General features: G+C 38.9%; 1 protein-coding gene across 1 annotated transcript in view; it reads right to left on the bottom strand.

Annotated features, from left to right (window-relative positions):
* Positions 1-17,191, bottom strand: part of KIF4A (kinesin family member 4A) — a 126,245-nt gene that overhangs the window by 49,320 nt on the left and 59,734 nt on the right. The window contains exons 10-12 of the mRNA XM_029239920.1: positions 6,440-6,572; positions 4,677-4,735; positions 4,461-4,566 (exon numbers count right to left, since the gene is read on the bottom strand). Of these exons, the coding sequence (XP_029095753.1) occupies positions 4,461-4,566; positions 4,677-4,735; positions 6,440-6,572 (298 nt within the window). The remainder of the gene's footprint in view (positions 1-4,460; positions 4,567-4,676; positions 4,736-6,439; positions 6,573-17,191) is intronic.

The following is a 17,191-nucleotide window of genomic DNA, read 5'->3' as shown; positions in this document are numbered from 1 at the left end:
CCAACAACCATGTTTCCACTTCCCACTTCTCAAGGGTCTGTCTTTTTTATAAAGGTTGATTGTGCAGTCTTCGTAAAAATAGGGTCATGTGGCCACTGACATATTTATTGCACCTCTTCTGCTCTGCCAGAGTTCACTGGGCTAGAGTGAAACAGCCATTCCAGCAGGCCAAAGTTCAATCCACTTTATAGACTCTACCCTTTCTTTTTCTGTTTTTTACCACTAATTCTACCTCTATAATGTACAGGTCTAGCCAGTTCTCATGGACATACCATCCTAAGACCAGACATAGCAAATAAAGGCAATGCAGCAGAAAAGTGAATAGGATGAAGGATTATTTTTGATTTTTATCTTATATCCAGTCAAGGTAGCAAGAGCCCACTCTACAAGGAAATAAACGCCACAGGTGAATGCCCCAGAAAAATGTGCTCATTAAGTCAGACACACTTCAGACTCTGTCCCTCATATACATAGGAACCAATCATATGCAGCTACTCGAGGTAGTGGTTAGTTGAAGGGAAAGGGTAAGCACCGATTCCCTCCCAGAGAAGGGCACATTCCTTTTTTGAGCATTAGAACAACAACCACCTAAAAGGGAAACCTAAAACCACTTATTAGGACTAATTTATTTATAGGCTCTCATATGAGCAAGCTCTGTTCTCCCCACTGGAATTTAGGCTTTATTTGGCATTGCAACATAAAGATTACCACTTCTGTTTAAGTGATTCTGAAAAGCCCTGGGAAGAAAGGATTATTTCCAGGATGTCACATGATTAAGGTCATAGATGAAAGAGCTATTGGCTCAATAGCAAGGAAAGAATTTAGGGTTAGCACAGGGAGTCCCGGCACCAGCCCAGTGAAACATTACATAGTTGTTGAAACTTGAATCTTAGTACCTTTAAGGCAAGAAGTGAAAGAGGCCCTTAATGGAACTTCCCTGGTGGTCCAGTGGTTAAGACTCCATGCTCCCAGTGCAGGGGGCACGGGTTCGATCTCTGGTCGGGGAACTAAGATCCCGCATGCCACACAGTGTGGCAAAAAAAAAAAAAAAAAAAAGGCCCTTAGTAAATGCTGTCTGTAAAGCATTTCCCTTATTCTGCCCAGAAATTCCTAACCAGTGAGACTCAAAGAGAATTCAAAGGAAGCCCCAGTATTCCTACATCCTTTCTCATCATGATTTACACTACTGGTGATTCTCCAAGGGCAGGACATACTAAATCCTTCTTAAAAAACAGAGCACTTCAATGTATTATAGGTTAATGGTTACCCTTTTCTCCCTCCCAGTAAGTCTCAGTAAAAGGACTAGTTATAGACTTATCCTAGACTAGTAGGGCCTATCACACTGGCTTTTGGAGACTTTTTCTAGGACCTTCCAGAGGCTCAGGATCCAAGTAGATCCGATTCAACATGCCCTGAAGAAGACATGTTGTTACTGTGGGTTTACCTTTTGGCCCAGTGAAATTTCACAATGCTAAGGTTTAAGCTTTGGTGACACGTTCTACATGAACATGGCAGGTTTATGCCTTTATAATCCTAAATGTAAATATATAACAATAGGATTTATTTCAATCTAACAGCCTCTTTCTCCCTCATTCTAAGGCTACTGAGAACCTCTTGTAATAAAAAGACATGATTTGCTGAAGGTGATGGTCAGGGGAACAGGACTACTACGGGAACAGGTACGTTGAGCTACATTAACCAGTAATACCCTCCAAAATGAAGTTTGTGCTTGTGGGCTGTAGGCAATAGCATTACTGGGCATGCAAAAAGCTTTTTATGGAACTGGTCTTGGAGAAAGGGGTAAAAACAAAAAAAATTTGATTTTGTGGGAACTGAAAGGACTGCATGAATTTCCTCACAGGTAACTGCAACAAGGTTTGCCTGAATTACATTTTAAAGGAAGAAATAGTACAGTTTAGCACTTAAAGCCCTAGGAGAAAGGTCCAGGAACAATGGTTGCCTTCATAACTGAAAAGAGGGTGTTCAACCATCAATTATAATAAAAATAGTTTTAATCCAGAATGAAGGGCACAAGCACTTACATTTAAAACATTCTGCTTTCACTGTAGTGAGTCTCAGTAAAAGCCACAGGATACATTGTTGTGTATTTCCAAACAAATATGTAGCTGGGAGGGTCTCCAAACAATAGACACAGAGAACTCTGATTCAAGAGTCCAGCAGGAGCCCAGGGTAAAATGGTTTACTCTACCTGACCATGATGGTGAATGGAAGCCAGGGACTTTATCAGCTTGTGGCAATCTTTAGCACCCTCCTGCTACGCATGCCAAGTGAATTTTAGTGACAGACACAGCAATTCTCTAGAGTTCCTCTGAGCCAGCCACCACTAGCAACTTCCTCCACAGTCATGCCAGGCACCAGTCATACTGCCAGATCCTCACTGAAGATATGCCTTCTCTTATATTGTTAACTTGGTTCCATTAGTTTCCTTCTTCATCTTTCCCATGTGACTCAAAGAGGTGGTGTGGAATCCTTTAAGATCAGTGTGGTGGCCACGAACAATGGTGCCCTGGATTACTCTTTTCTGATCTTATAAGATTTGGCTCCAGTAGGGTTCTGCAGTCTAGATTATCTCAATTCTGAGGCAGTTCACACAAAGTTTTCATATATAAGATGCTTCACCTCGATTACAGATGGTGAAATTTAACCTTGTGGATAGCCATTCTCTAGCACACATTCTATACTTCAGCCACAATGAAGTTCTTACCATGTTCTAAACATTCATACCTCTTTGCTTTTGCATATACCTTTTCCTCTATATAGGTCGTCCTTTCCCCTCTGTCTGTGTGGCAAAGTCCTATTCATTTTTTAGGACCCAGTTTTTTCTTCCTGAATTTTCTAGGCAGTTAATCCCCCCTTCCTTTGGGCTCCCACCACACTTTGCTCATATTGCTAATGTAAGAGGCTTAAAACAGACATGAGAGAGGGTTTTTTGCCACCTCTCCCACCTGTGAACCTTGGCAAACTGACAAACAACAAGGCTTGCAAGAACAACTCTTGAAAATAATTGGACATTTATCAGGATGGGATTGCACCAGTGTTCTTGAGCAAGAAGCATGAAAACTGGAGCATCATCCAACCAAAAGATTCACAGCAATTAACAACAAAAACTGCCAACTGAGACAAACCACAAGGAATCACACCCCTCCCTTCTCACTGTATGAAACTCCAATCCTATTTCAACTCGGGGAGTTATTTGGAGTTCAGGTGATCCCTGAGTACATCAGCTGAATAATGCCTTTAACCTCGATTTGAGTCACTTGGATTATTTTCTTTCAATATCAATATAGTACTTAGCAAGGTTACACAGCTAGTGAGTAGCAGAATGGGATTCAAACCAGGGTTTGTCTGGCTTTGGAGCTCAGATTCTCAATGACTATGGCCTGTTTGTTAGGAAAATGAACTGTCATCTTGGACTACCTGTAATAATTTTGTACAGTACTACTTATTCTAAAACACTGCTTTCTAGTCTTTTGGAAGTTTACTCATTTAATTTCTTGAACTGGCCATCCTAACCATTCCCCTTACAATATTGTATGGTATTTTTTTCACTGACTCTTTAAGAGTAAAATAGAGATGCGGATGATTTTGTGATAAACTTTTGACAACTCTAGAAAACACTGGGCAAGACCCGGGGTAGAGAATCACTGTTCTGGTAAAATTAAAACCTCTGTTTCAGACCTAGGAATTACTACCAGGCACTTACATACACATTACTGCTTCAGAATAATAAACAAGAGGGTATAGATGGAACAAAACAAACCATAACCCCTTTACCAACCATGACCCCATAACATAATATGATTTCAATTTTTCAAAAAAGTATCTATGCTTAAGTACTAGGATAGAGAAGGAACACCAAAAATAAAAAGAGGCTTTTAGGATGGTAGGACTGTAAGAATGTTTCTTCTGGGAAAAACAACAAACAACCACCCTCCCAACAAAACCCACCCACAACTACTATACTAGTTCTATAAATAAAAATGTGAACTTATAGTGGAATGGTCATTCAAACTAATTTATTACTGGTTATAAAAGAGAGCTACGGTATTCCCTGGAGGCTCTATGCTATCTGTCAGAACCCAGCTTATTTAAAATTGGGGTATGGTATAAGGCCTCTTATTAAGTTAGCCTACACCGAAAAGACAGCAAATCAATGACTGCTGCTCATGCTACCCAGGCAATTTTGCACCAGTGTTGCTGCTTCCAGTGTTTGATTAGAATACTGAAATATTAATGTGCCACTGCACGTGTAATCTATGAGTGGTTTTGATTTAACTAATTCAATATTCAGGTCACATCCAATGATCCATGATCTTTGTCCTCAAACAGCTCACAATCTAGTTGTTTCAGCAAAAGGTGCAGAGTTAGACATGTTTATATGCATCAAGAGAAACAAACGAAAGCAATATGCCTATTTACACTGTCCCTACTTGGCTTACCGATAGCTGGGTTATCACTTGCTGCAGGTTACGAATCATCTCTACATTTTCTTTTAGTTCTTGGTCTTCCAAAGTCTCCACTAGCTTTTGAAGATCCACTTTGCAGCTGAAAATTCAAGCAAAGGAACCCAAGGGTTAATCATACTGCAAAGGCCAGTGGGTCCATGATTATGTACTAAGGTGGTATAGGTCACAAACATCTGGTAGGAAACTTACGCTGCATGCTTCCTGAGCTCTTCTAGCTTGGCGTTCATTTTTTCATTTGCTTGTTCTGTCTGCAACAAAGACCCAGGAGATCATCAGTGGCACTGCCTGACAGCCTCACCTAATTAGGCCCTCTCTTCTGCTCCTATGGATTAAAACCTAGGTAGAGAGGCTAACTCCTTTGCTGTAATAGAGGATTTAGTGGGCTTTGGTTATTTAGCGAGAAATGTGTTTTTTAACAGTCATGGAAATTAGCCCTTCAGTCAACATGAGCTACTAAAAATAGCATCCCAGCAGCTGGGTCTTATGCTTGCCATGAAGCTCAGACTATAGGGTGGAGCGTGAAGCCTTAATTCCATAGAGAACTTTGCAACTGGGGGAAAAAGCAATACTTCCTGGCATGCTACGCCCTGCTGTTTGCAAAAAACCCACTTGCTTTAAAACTGCCTCCTACACTACACTGTTCCCTAGCCCCACCATAAGGACATTTAAAACATAAAAGGGCCTCACATTGAATATGAGCTGAGGGTTTTTTCAAGTTACACTATGTGATATGGTAGACTAGTTTTAGCAAAAGAAAGCAAGAAAAAGATGAGGCATAAGAATGATGGCAGAGAAGAAGAAATGGCAGAGAGGCAGCTACGTTTTGGGAAGGGTTACTGATATTTTCCATTTTATTTCAGTCACAGTATCTGTAACATGCTAGATGCTGCAACAGATTTGGGAAGGACGGTTTATATAGGACAAAACTGTTGTGCTCGTTATGAAGTTCTGACAAGACATCAAACAATAAACCTATTGGGCAGCCATTGTAACAACCTTATAAAGGTCAGATGGGTACACGGCTAGAATAACAAGTACTGTCTGTTATGTGAGCCACACTCACATGTGAAGCACAGCTTCTAGAGTTACTTCAAAGACATAAAATGTAGCACTGGAGATAGAAAACTGTATATAAAAAAATCCCCTAGATCCCATTTTCACCCTTCTGCTAGTAATGGACATTACAATGGACCTAGGATTTGGCCCCCTTTAAAGAAATCTTTAAGCAGGTCACTCTTCCTCGACTGGAGTACACTGATTCGTGAAGGTGTATAAATTACAGATGTTCAATTACATTTTGGTGGGAACTCATTTTTACTTCTGGCAATCGCTGTGCTATCAAATATTGAGTTGTATTTAGACTAGTAGAACAATGTTAGTGACAGAGCCCGCACACACTGATCCAGGAGGGTACTATCACACATGTAGTAGGACACAGAACTGGTGTAGTCAGTTACATAGTGATCCACTATTTGAAAATTAACCATATGTAAAAGGAGTTAAAATTAATTTTCCAGATGTTTTCTCTCTCCATGGCAGCTGTTAGGATGGGATATGAAATGTGACATTAGGGGAAGGGAGATAGAAAGGAACTAAAATCTTAGTGAGGAGAATTACTTGGTATTATGGATGATTAGGCAGAACTTAAGGTGACAGAAGGACCTGGTTCTTTCCTCTCTGATATTTTAGAACAAATCCATTTTAAAATGGGCTTCATGTAGATTCTTTGTGGTAGATATATATGTGTTCACGGCATAAGTCTTTTAATTTTTCTGTATGTTTGATTAAACATTCTTGGATTTTCCCTGGAGGGGGCTCCAGGGAGGATATGGTAATATTAATTCATTTCTTTCCATGTAACTTGTCTCTCATAATGAGAAGCATGTTAAGTATTTCAGAAACTAAAGTTAGTAAATGTCCAGACTGGTAGTAGTTTAGTCTTGAAGCCTCACCAAAATGATCCTCTCCAACATCTGGGCTGTCTGACCAGCAGCCTCACTTAGACCACGACTTAATTTTTCATTCTCCTCTACCAGTGACTGATTCTTCTCCATTAGGGATTGTAGATTCTCTGATGGCTCCACACTAAGACAAAGAAAGTAACATATTAGAAAAGTACTTGTGGACTTCCCTGGTAGCACAGTGGTTAAAAATATGCCTGCCAATGCAGGGGACACGGGTTCGATCCCTGGTCCGGGAAGATCCCACATGCCGTGGAGCAACTAAGCCAATGCGCCACAACTACTGAGTCTGCACTCTAGAGCCTGCGAGCCACAACTACTGAGCCCGCGTGCCACAACTACTGAAGCCTGCATGCCCTAGAGCCCACGTGCCACAACTACTGAGCCCACGCACTGCAACTACTGAAGCCCGCGTACTTTAGGGCCTGTGTGATGCAACTACTGAGCCTGTGTGCTGCAACTACTGAAGCCTGCATGCCTAGAGCCCATGCTCCGCAACAAGAGAAGCCACCGCAATGAGAGGCCCATGCACTGCAATGAACAGTAGCCCTCGCTTGCCACAACTAGAGAAAAGCCCATGCACAGCAGTGAAGACCCAATGCAGCCAAAAAAAAAAGAAAAGTTCCCAATTGATAACAGTTATATCAAAGGTGGATAAAAATATATATCCCATAGGCCTTAGGGTGGGATTGGTTTAAAATTACCCCCCAGAAGTCTAGAAAAAGCGTTCATTCCAATGTATACTTCCAGCCAGGTAGTATATTGGATAAATAAAAATGTATCCCTGAACTACTTTAAATTAATGGTTTGGAGGAAGGTAATAATTCAGAGCAAGAAATGGTTGCAACAAGAATGACCTCTAGGTTTAGGATCTTGGTTTAAGATCTTTCTGTTTATGCTATGTAGGTAAGAAGTAAAGGCTAACTAATAGCTAAGATACATGTTCTCTCCGGCTTCTCATTCTCAATCCCTCATTAAAGATTAGGGAACTAGAGAAGGAAGAGGTATGGGGGAGGTAGAAGTGACACTGCTAAGGGTCAAAATTTAAGCTAATCAACATAAGTCAATTACCTATTTGCTGTAAAGTTAGGGAAATAGCATTTAAGGAGTGAAAAAGTTGAAATGATGACCTGTGGCCACTAAGAACACATTTCACAACTCTCCATAAACAAGGGCTCCCTTCTAAATGCTTGCCTCCCTTCAAACTGATGACCCACAGCCTCCTGTTCATTTGTCTATCAATTTTTAATGGCTTAGAGTGGGTGGTGGCAACAATAGTATTCATTTCAAATAGGAGTGGAAGGGACAGAAATAGCTTCAAAGAACTTTTGGCATTTATACAGATTACTTGCTATCAGTTCCAGACTACTGAAACAGATCAATAAGAAGCAGTTTTGATTTGCTTTTTTTGTAATCCACTGGGATTAATTGCTCAAAAGACTAGAAAATAGGACTGGCAAAAAAAGATCAGAAGAAACATGAAGATTTGATCTGAAGGAAACGGAAGGGGAAAATGAATAGTTGTCAAGGATATAATAAAGAGAAAAAAAGGACAGGGAACAGCTGTTCTCAATCTCAAGAAAGGACAGAAAAGGATTTCAGGAATAGATGCCCTCTCACCCAGTTTAAGATTTCCATGAAGTCTTATAGAAGATCTTAGCATGTTCTTTATCAAAAGTTAAGAGCAAGGCCACACCATAGGGTTTCATTACACTCTTGAGAATTTACTAGAACTCTTATGAAGGAATGTTCAATTGTGGATTATAAACTATGAGTAAATTTAGTGTTAGTTTAGATTGCTCTGATTTCTTTATTGTTATTAAACTGAAAACTTCCACGCATCATTCATGCAAGTTGACAAGCTCCAAAGTAATGATAATTTTAACTCAATAGTTTTTTTCCTCTAAAAATTTCCAAGGTTTCTCTAAACCGGGGAAAATACAATGTAAACCAATGTTTCCTTTTTCAGATGCTATTTAATTGCCAATGCTAGTAGGATTCCTCAGTTGAGCATGTGAAAATTGACAAACACGTGCAGAAAATCTATACAAAAGCTTCAATGACACACATTCACAAAGAAAAGAATATAACCTAAGGAAAAAAGCAAAAAAAATCATGTATATAAACTGTACATTTTGTAAAAAGCCTTAAGAAATGTCTCTAAAGATATAAATATACATTTTTGAGAAAAGTAGCATCTTTATTTCTCTGTAAAACATTGAACAATTGAGTTACATTGTTTCATTCATCAACTGTTTCTTAGAATCTGTTACTTTTGTAGCTAAAACTATATCCTATAGGATATTCTAGGTAGTTGGAAGCCTGGAATGGTTTTCATCAGTCTTGTCTTACATGAAACAGGTCTGTGCTAAATTGAAAGAAAAGATGGGTCAATTGCTTCTAAACTGGCTATACTAGAACAGGTCTTTAGGAGACCCTTTAAGAGATCCAAGCTTTCCTCAGTTCCTTTACCCAACATTTTAAAAATATTATCAGGAAACCAAGATTAAATGACCCAAAGAGGGAGAGTTACAAAGAGAAGGGCAGTCATTTCTGGGTGATAAAACTATGACAAATTTTAAGATTTATTCTTTATACTTTTCTAAATGTCCTACAAGAAGCAAGGTATCACTTTTATAATCAGAAAAAATGATTGAGTTATTGAAAATAAGGATATTAAAAGAAAATAGGTCCACACCAAACACAAGTATAAACTCCAAATGGAAAAATGAAATGTAAAAAATAAAACCAACACAAGTACTAGAAGAAAACATGGGTGATTTCCTCTTTAATCTTGGCATAGAGAAAGCTTCTTAACTATGAAGCAAAATCCAGAAACATGAGGAGAATGTAAACAGTGTAGCGACTTTGGAAAACAGTTTGGCAGTTTCTTTAAAAGTTAAACATACGACCCAGAAATTTCACTTCTAGGTATCTACCCAATAAAAAACATATGTCCATACAAAAACTTGCAAGTGAATATTCATGGAAGCATAATTCATAATATTCACAAAGTTGAAACAACCCAAAAGTCCATGAACTGGTAAATGGATAGACAAAATGTGGTATATCCAGACAACGGAATACTATTTAGCAATGAAAAGGAATGAAGTACTGATAATCTCAGAAACATTATAGATGAAAGAAGCCAGACAAAAAGTCCACATACTGTAAGATTCCACATACATGAAATGTCCACAATAGGCAAATCGTGTAGAAAAAGACAGCAGATTAGTGATTGCCTGGGGCTGGGAGTGGGAACAGGAGTGAGTGCAAATGGGCACAAGGGATCTTTCTGGGGTGACGGAAATGTTCCAAAATTGGATTGTGGTGATAGTTGTACAACTCTGTAAGTTTACTAAAAACCATCGAATTGTACACTTAAAATTAGTTAATTTAATGGTATGTAAATTATATCTCAATAAATCTAGAGGCTAAAATATCTGGAGGCAATAAAAAAATGATGGATAAACTTTTTACTACATAAAGAGTAATTTTTTGGCCCGCCTGAGCTGAGGTGTTGGTGGCAGCCATTCCGCACTAGGAACTCCAGTCAGAAGAGCCAGGTGAGAGGCCTCTGCACATGGCCCCTGTGAGCAAGTGAATCCCAACTAAGCACAAAGGGGAAAAAAAAGGTCATCTCAGAGCTGTGACTATTTTCAAGGCCACTGTTTTTCCCTGTGGAACACTGCCTTTCGGGCAAAACAAGGAAGGAGCAGCTGATTCTAATGTGCAGTGCAGAAGGAGAGCCACTGCAGGCCAGCTTCCCCAATTCTAAAGGCACTCCAGCCGTGTGGCTGACAGGGTCTGGGTGCTCCGGCTGGGTGTCAGGCCTGAGCCTCTGAGGTGGGAGAGCTGAGTTCAGGACACTGGACCACCAGAGACCTCGTAATATCAATTGGCACGAGCTCTCCAAGAGATCTCTGTCTCAATGCTAAGACCCAGCTCCACTCAACAACCAGCAAGCTCCAGTGCTGGATACCCCATGCCAAACAACTAGCAAGACAGGAACACAACCCCACCCATTAGCAGAGAGGTTGCCTAAAATCATACTAAGTTCACAGACACTCCAAAACACACCATAAGATGCAGTCCTGCCCATCAGAAAGACAAGATCCAGCCTCATCCACCAGAACACAGGCACCAGTTCCTTCCACCAGGAAACCTACACAACCCACTGAACCAACCTTAACCACTGGGGGCAGACCCCCAAAACAACGGGAACTACAAACCGGCAGCCTGCAAAAAGACCCCAAACACAGTAAGTTAAGCAAAATGAGAAGACAGAGAAACAAGCAGCAGATGAAGGAGCAAGGTAAAAACCCACCAGACCAAACAAATGAAGAGGAAAAAGACAGTCTACCTGAAAAAGAATTCAGAGTAAGGATAGTAAAGATGATCCAAAATCATGGAAACAGAATGGAGAAAATACTAGAAACGTTTAACGAGGACGTAGAAGAACTAAAGAGCAAACAAACGATGATGAACAACACAAAAAATGAAATTAAAAATTCTCTAGGGGCTTCCCTGATGGTGCAGTGGTTAAGAATCCGCCTGCCAAGGCAGGGGACACAGGTTCGAGCCCTGGTCTGGGAAGATCCCACATGCTGCGGCGCAATTAAGCCTGTGCGCCACAACTGCTGAGCATGAGCTCTAGAGCCCATGAGCTACAACTACTGAGCCTGCGCGCCACAACTACTGAAGCCCGTGCACCTAGAGCCTGTGTTCCGCAACAAGAGAAGACACTGCAATGAGAAGCCTGTGCACCGCAACAAAGAGTAACCCCTGCTCGCCACAACTACAGAAAGCCCGTGTGCAGCAACGAAGACCCAAGGCAGCCAAAAATAAATAAATAAATAAATTTATATTTTAAAAAATTTCTAGAAGGAATCAATAGCAGAATAACTGAGGTAGAAGAACAGATAAGTGACCTGGAAGATAAAATAGTGGAAATAACTACCACAGAGCAGAATAAAGAAAAAAGAATGAAAAGAATTGAGGACAGTCTTAGAGACCACTGGGACAACATTAAACGTACCAACATTCAAATTATAGGGGTCCCAGAAGAAGAAGAGAAAAAGAAAGGGATTGAGAAAATATTTGAAGAGATTATAGTTGAAAACTTCCCGAATATGGGAAAGGAAATAGTCAATCAAGTCCAGGAAGCGTAGAGAGTCCCACAGAGGAAAAATCCAATGAGAAACATGCCAAGGCACATATTAATCAAACTATCAAATATTAAATAAAAAGAAAAAACATTAAAAGCAGCAAGGGAAAAGAAACAAATAACGTACAAGGGAATCCCCATAAGGTTAATAGCTGATCCTTCAGCAGAAACTCTGCAAGCCAGAAGGGAGTGGCAGGACATATTTAAAGTGATGAAAGGGAAAAACCTGCAACCAAGATTACTCTACCCAGCAAGGATTTCATTCAGATTCGACAGAGAAATTAAAACCTTTACAGACAAGCAAAAGCTAAGAGAATTCAGCACCACCAAACCAGCTTTACAGCAAATCCTAAAGGAACATCTCTAGGCACGAACCACAAGAGAAGGAAAAGACCTACAATAACAAACACAAAACAATTAAGAAGATGGTAATAGGAAACTACATATCGATAATTACCTTAAATGTAAATGGATTAAATGCTCCAACCAAAAGACATAGACTGGTGGAATGGATGCAAAAAAAAGACCCGTATATATGCTGTCTACAAGAGACCCCCTTCAGACCTAGGGACACATACAGACTGAAAGTGAGGGGATGGAAAAAGTTATTCGATGAAAATGGAAACCAAAAGAAAGCTGGAGTAGCAATTCTCATATCAGACAAAATAGACTTTAAAATAAAGCTATTACAAGAGACAAAGAAGGACACTACATAATGTTCAAGGGATCAATCCAAGAAGATATAACAAGTGTAAATATTTATGCACGCAACATAGGAGCACCTCAATACATAAGGCAAATGCTAACAGCCATAAAAGGGGAAATCGACAGTAACACAATAATAGTAGGGGACTTTAACACCCCACTTTCACCAATTGACAGATCAACCAAAATGAAAATTAATAAGGAAACACAAGCTTTAAATGACACAATAAACCAGATAGATTTAATTGATATTTATAGGACATTCCATCCGAAAACAGCAGACTACACTTTCTTCTCAATTGCACATGGAACATTTTCCAGGATAAAGCACATCTTGGGTCACAAATCAAGCCTTGGTAAATTTAAGAAAACTGAAATCATATTAGAAATAAATTACAGAGAAAAAATGTAAAAAACACAAACACATGGAGGCTAAACAATACATTACTACATAACCAAGAGATCACTGAAGAAATAAAAGAGGAAATCAAAAAATACCTAGAGACAAATGACAATGAAAACACGACAATCCAAAACCTATGGGATGCAGCAAAAGCTGTTTTAAGAGGGAAGTTTATAGCAATACAATCCTACCTGAAGAAACAAGAAAAATCTCAAATAATCAATCTAACGTTACATCTAAAGGAACTAGAGAAATAGAAAACAAAACCCAAAGTTAGTAGAAGAAAAGAAATCATAAAGATCAGAGCAGAAATAAATGAAATAGAAACAAAGAAAACAATAGCAAAGATCAATAAAACTAAAAGCTGATTCTTTGAGAAGATAAACAAAATTGATAAACCTTTAGCCAAACTCATCAAGAAAAAGAGGGAGAGGACTCAAATCAATAAAATTAGAAATGAAAAAGGAGAAGTTACAACAGACACCACAGAAATACAAAGCATCATAAGAGACTACTACAAGCAACTCTATGCCAATAAAATGGACAACCTGGAAGAAATGGCCAAATTCTTAGAAAGGTATAACCTTCTGAGACTGAACCAGGAAGAAATAGAAAGTATGAACAGACCAATCACAAGTAATGAAATTGAAACTGTGATTAAAAATCTTCCAACAAGCAAAAGTCTAGGACCAGATGGCTTCACAGGTGAATTCTATCAAACATTTAGAGAAGAGCTAACACCTATCCCTCCCGAACTCTTCGAAAAAACTGCAGGGGAAGGAAGACTCCCAAACTCATTCTATGAGGCTACCAACAGCCTGATACCAAAGCCAGACAAAGATGTGACAAAGAAAGGAAATTACAGACCAATATCACTGATGAAGATAGATGCAAAAATCCTCAACAAAATACTAGCAGACAGAATCCAACAACAAATTAAAAGGATCATACACCATGACCAAGGGGGATTTATCCCAGGATGCAAGGATTCTTCAATATACCAAATCAATCAATGTGATACACCATATTAACAAATTGAAGAATAAAAACCATTTGATCATCTCAACAGATGCAGAGAAAGCTTTGACAAAATTCAACACCCATTTATCATAAAAGCTCTCCAGAGAGTGGGCCTAGAGGGAATTTACCTCAACATAATAAAGGCCATATACGACAAACCCACAGCAAACATTCTCAATGCTGAAAAACTGAAAGCATTTCCTCTAAGATCAGGAAAAAGACAAGCATGTCCACTCTCGCCACTATTATTCAACATAGTTTCAGAAGTCCTAGCCATGGCAATCAGAGAAGAAAAAGAAAAAAAAGGAATACAAATTGGAAAAGAAGAAGTAAAACTGTCACTGTTTGCAGGTGACAAGATACAAGACATAGAGTATCCTAAAGATGCCACCAGAAAACTACTAAAACTAATCAATGAATTTGGTAAAGCTGCACGATATAAAATTAATGCACAGAAATCCCTTGCATTCCTATACACTAACAACGAAAGATCAGAAAGAGAAATTAAGGAAACAATCCCATTCACCAACCATTGCAACAAAAAGAATAAAATACCTAGGAATCAACCTACCTAAGGAGGTAAAAGACCTGTATTCAGAAAACTATAAGAGACTGATGAAAGAAATTAAAGACAACACAAACAGATGGAGAGATATACCATGTTCTTGGATTGGAAGAATCAATATTGTGAAAATAAGTATACTACCCAAAGCAATCTACAGATTCATTGCAATCCCTATCAAACTACCACTGGCATTTCTCACAGAACTAAAACAAAAAATTTCACAATTTATATGGAAACACAAAAGACCCCGAATAGCCAAAGAAGTCTTGAGGGAAAAAAACTGGAGCTGGAGGAATCAGACTCCCTGACTTCAGACTATACTACAAATTTACAGTAATCAAGACAATATGGTACTGGCACAAAAACAGAAATACAGATCAGTGGAACAGGATAGAAAGCCCAGTGATAAACCCACGCACCTATGGTCAACTAATCTATGACAAAGGAGGCAAGGATATACAATGGAGAAAAGACAGTCTCTTCAATAAGTAGTGCTGGGAAAACTGAACAGCTATATGTAAAAGAATGAAATTAGAACACTCCCTAACACCATACACAAAAATAAACTCAAAGTGGATTAAAGACCTAAATGTAAGACCTGACACTATAAAACTCTTAGACGAAAACACAGGAAGAACACTCTTTGACATAAATCACAGCAAGATCTTTTTTGACCCATTTCCTAGAGTAATGAAAATAAAAACAAAAACAAACAAACAAACAGGGCCTAATGAAACTTAAAAGCTTTTGCATAGCAAAGGAAACTATAAATGAGAGGAAAAGACAACCCTCAGAATGGGAGAAAATATTTGTGAACGAATCAATGGACAAAGGATTAATCTCCAAAATATATAAACAGCTCATGAAGCTCAATATTAAAAAAAACTAACAACCCAATCAAAACATGGGCAGAAGACCTAAGTAGGCATTTCTCCAAATAAGACATACAGATGGCCAAAAGGCACATGAAAAGCTGCTCAACATCACTTATCATCAGAGAAATGCAAATCAAAATTACAACGAGGTATCACCTCACACCAGTTAGAATGGGCATCATCAGGAACTCTACAAACAACAAATGCTGGAAAGGGGGTGGAGAAATGGGAACCCTCTTGCACTGTTGGTGGGGATGTAAATTGATACAGCCACTATGGAGAACAGTAATGGAGGTTCCTTAAAAAACTAAAAATAGAATTACCATATGATCCAGCAATCTTACTACTGGGCATATACCCAGAGAAAACCATAATTCAAAAAGACACATGCACCCCAATGTTCACTGCAGCACTATTTACAATAGCCAGGTCATGGAAGCAACCTAAATGCCCATCGACAGATGAATGGATAAAGAAGATGTGGCACATATATACAATGGAATATTACTCAGCCATAAAAAGGAATGACATTGGGTAACTTGTAGAGACGTGGATGGACCTAGAGACTGTCATACAGAGTGAAGTAAGTCAGAAAGAGAAAAACAAATATCGTATGTTAATGCATATACGTGGAATCTAGAAAAATGGTACAGATGAACCCGTTTGCAAGGCAGAAATAGAGACACAGATGTGGAGAACAGACGTATGGACACCAACGGGGGAAAACCGCGGTGGGGTGGGGATGGTGGTGTGCTGTATTGGGTGATTGGGATTGACATGTATACACTGATGTGTATAAAATTGATGACTAATAAGAACCTGCTGTTTAAAAAAATAAATACAATAAAATTTAAAAAATATTGTGGTAAAAAGCATAACATAAAATTTACCATCTTAACCAGTAAATTTTAAGGGTACAGTTCAACAGTGTTAAGTATATTCACATTGTTGTGTAATGGATCTCCAAAAGTTTTTCACCTTGTAAAACTGAAATTCCTTACCCATTATACAAAAACTCTCCACACACCCCCCCAGTCTATTATTTTAGTTTTGTGCCACTGCTTCTAATGCCCTTTACCTTCACCTATGTGCACACAGAACTTTGCCTATATTTTCTTCTAGTTCTCTTGTAGGTTTTTTTTCCTTAAAAATTGTGGGGACTTCCCTGTTGGCACAGTGGTTAAAAATACGCCAGCCAATGCAAGGGACATGGGTTTGATCCCTGGTCTGGGAATATTCCCACATGCCGTGGAGGAACTAAGCCGGTGCGCCACAACTCCTGAGCTTGTGCTCTAGAGCCCGTGAGCCACAACTACGGAGCCCGCATGCCACAACTACTGAAGCCCCCACACCTAGAGCCCGTGCTCCACAACAAGAGAAGCCACCGCAATGAGAAGCCCACACAACGCAAGGAAGAGTAGCCCCCGCTTGCCGCAACTAGAGAAAGCCCACATGCAGCCATGAAGACCCAATGCAGGAAAAAATAAATAAATAAATAAATTTACATTAAAAAAAATTGTGGTAAAAAACATATAACATAAAACTTACCGTCCTAACCATTTTTAAGTGTACAGTTGAGTAGCATTAAGTATATTTACATTGCTGTGAAATAGATCTCCAGAGCTTTTTCATCTTGTAAAACTCAAATTATATACCCATTAAATAACAACTCCCTTTTTCCCCCTCCCCTAGCCCCTGGTAACCACCATGCTAGTTTCCATTTCTATGAATTCAAGTACTTTAACTTCCTTATATAAGTGGAATCATACAGTATTTGTCTTTTTGTGACTGGCTTATTTCACTTACATAACGCCCTCAAGTTTCATTCATGTTGTAACATGATAGGATTTCCTTCCTTTTTAAGGCTGAATAATATTCTGTTGTATGTATATACCACATTTTATTTATCCATTCATACACTGATGGACATCTGTATTGCTTCTGCTTCTTAGCTACTTTTTATTTATTTATTTAGTTAGTTTTTATAGAATATAGGAAGGTGTTTAAG

This window comes from Monodon monoceros, unplaced genomic scaffold (genome assembly GCF_005190385.1).
Source record: "Monodon monoceros isolate NGI ecotype Baffin Bay Population unplaced genomic scaffold, NGI_Narwhal_1 Super_Scaffold_22, whole genome shotgun sequence".
NCBI classification, from domain to species: domain Eukaryota; kingdom Metazoa; phylum Chordata; class Mammalia; order Artiodactyla; family Monodontidae; genus Monodon; species Monodon monoceros.
Note: the sequence above shows the minus strand (reverse complement) of the source record. Positions and strands in the feature narration are given on the sequence as shown.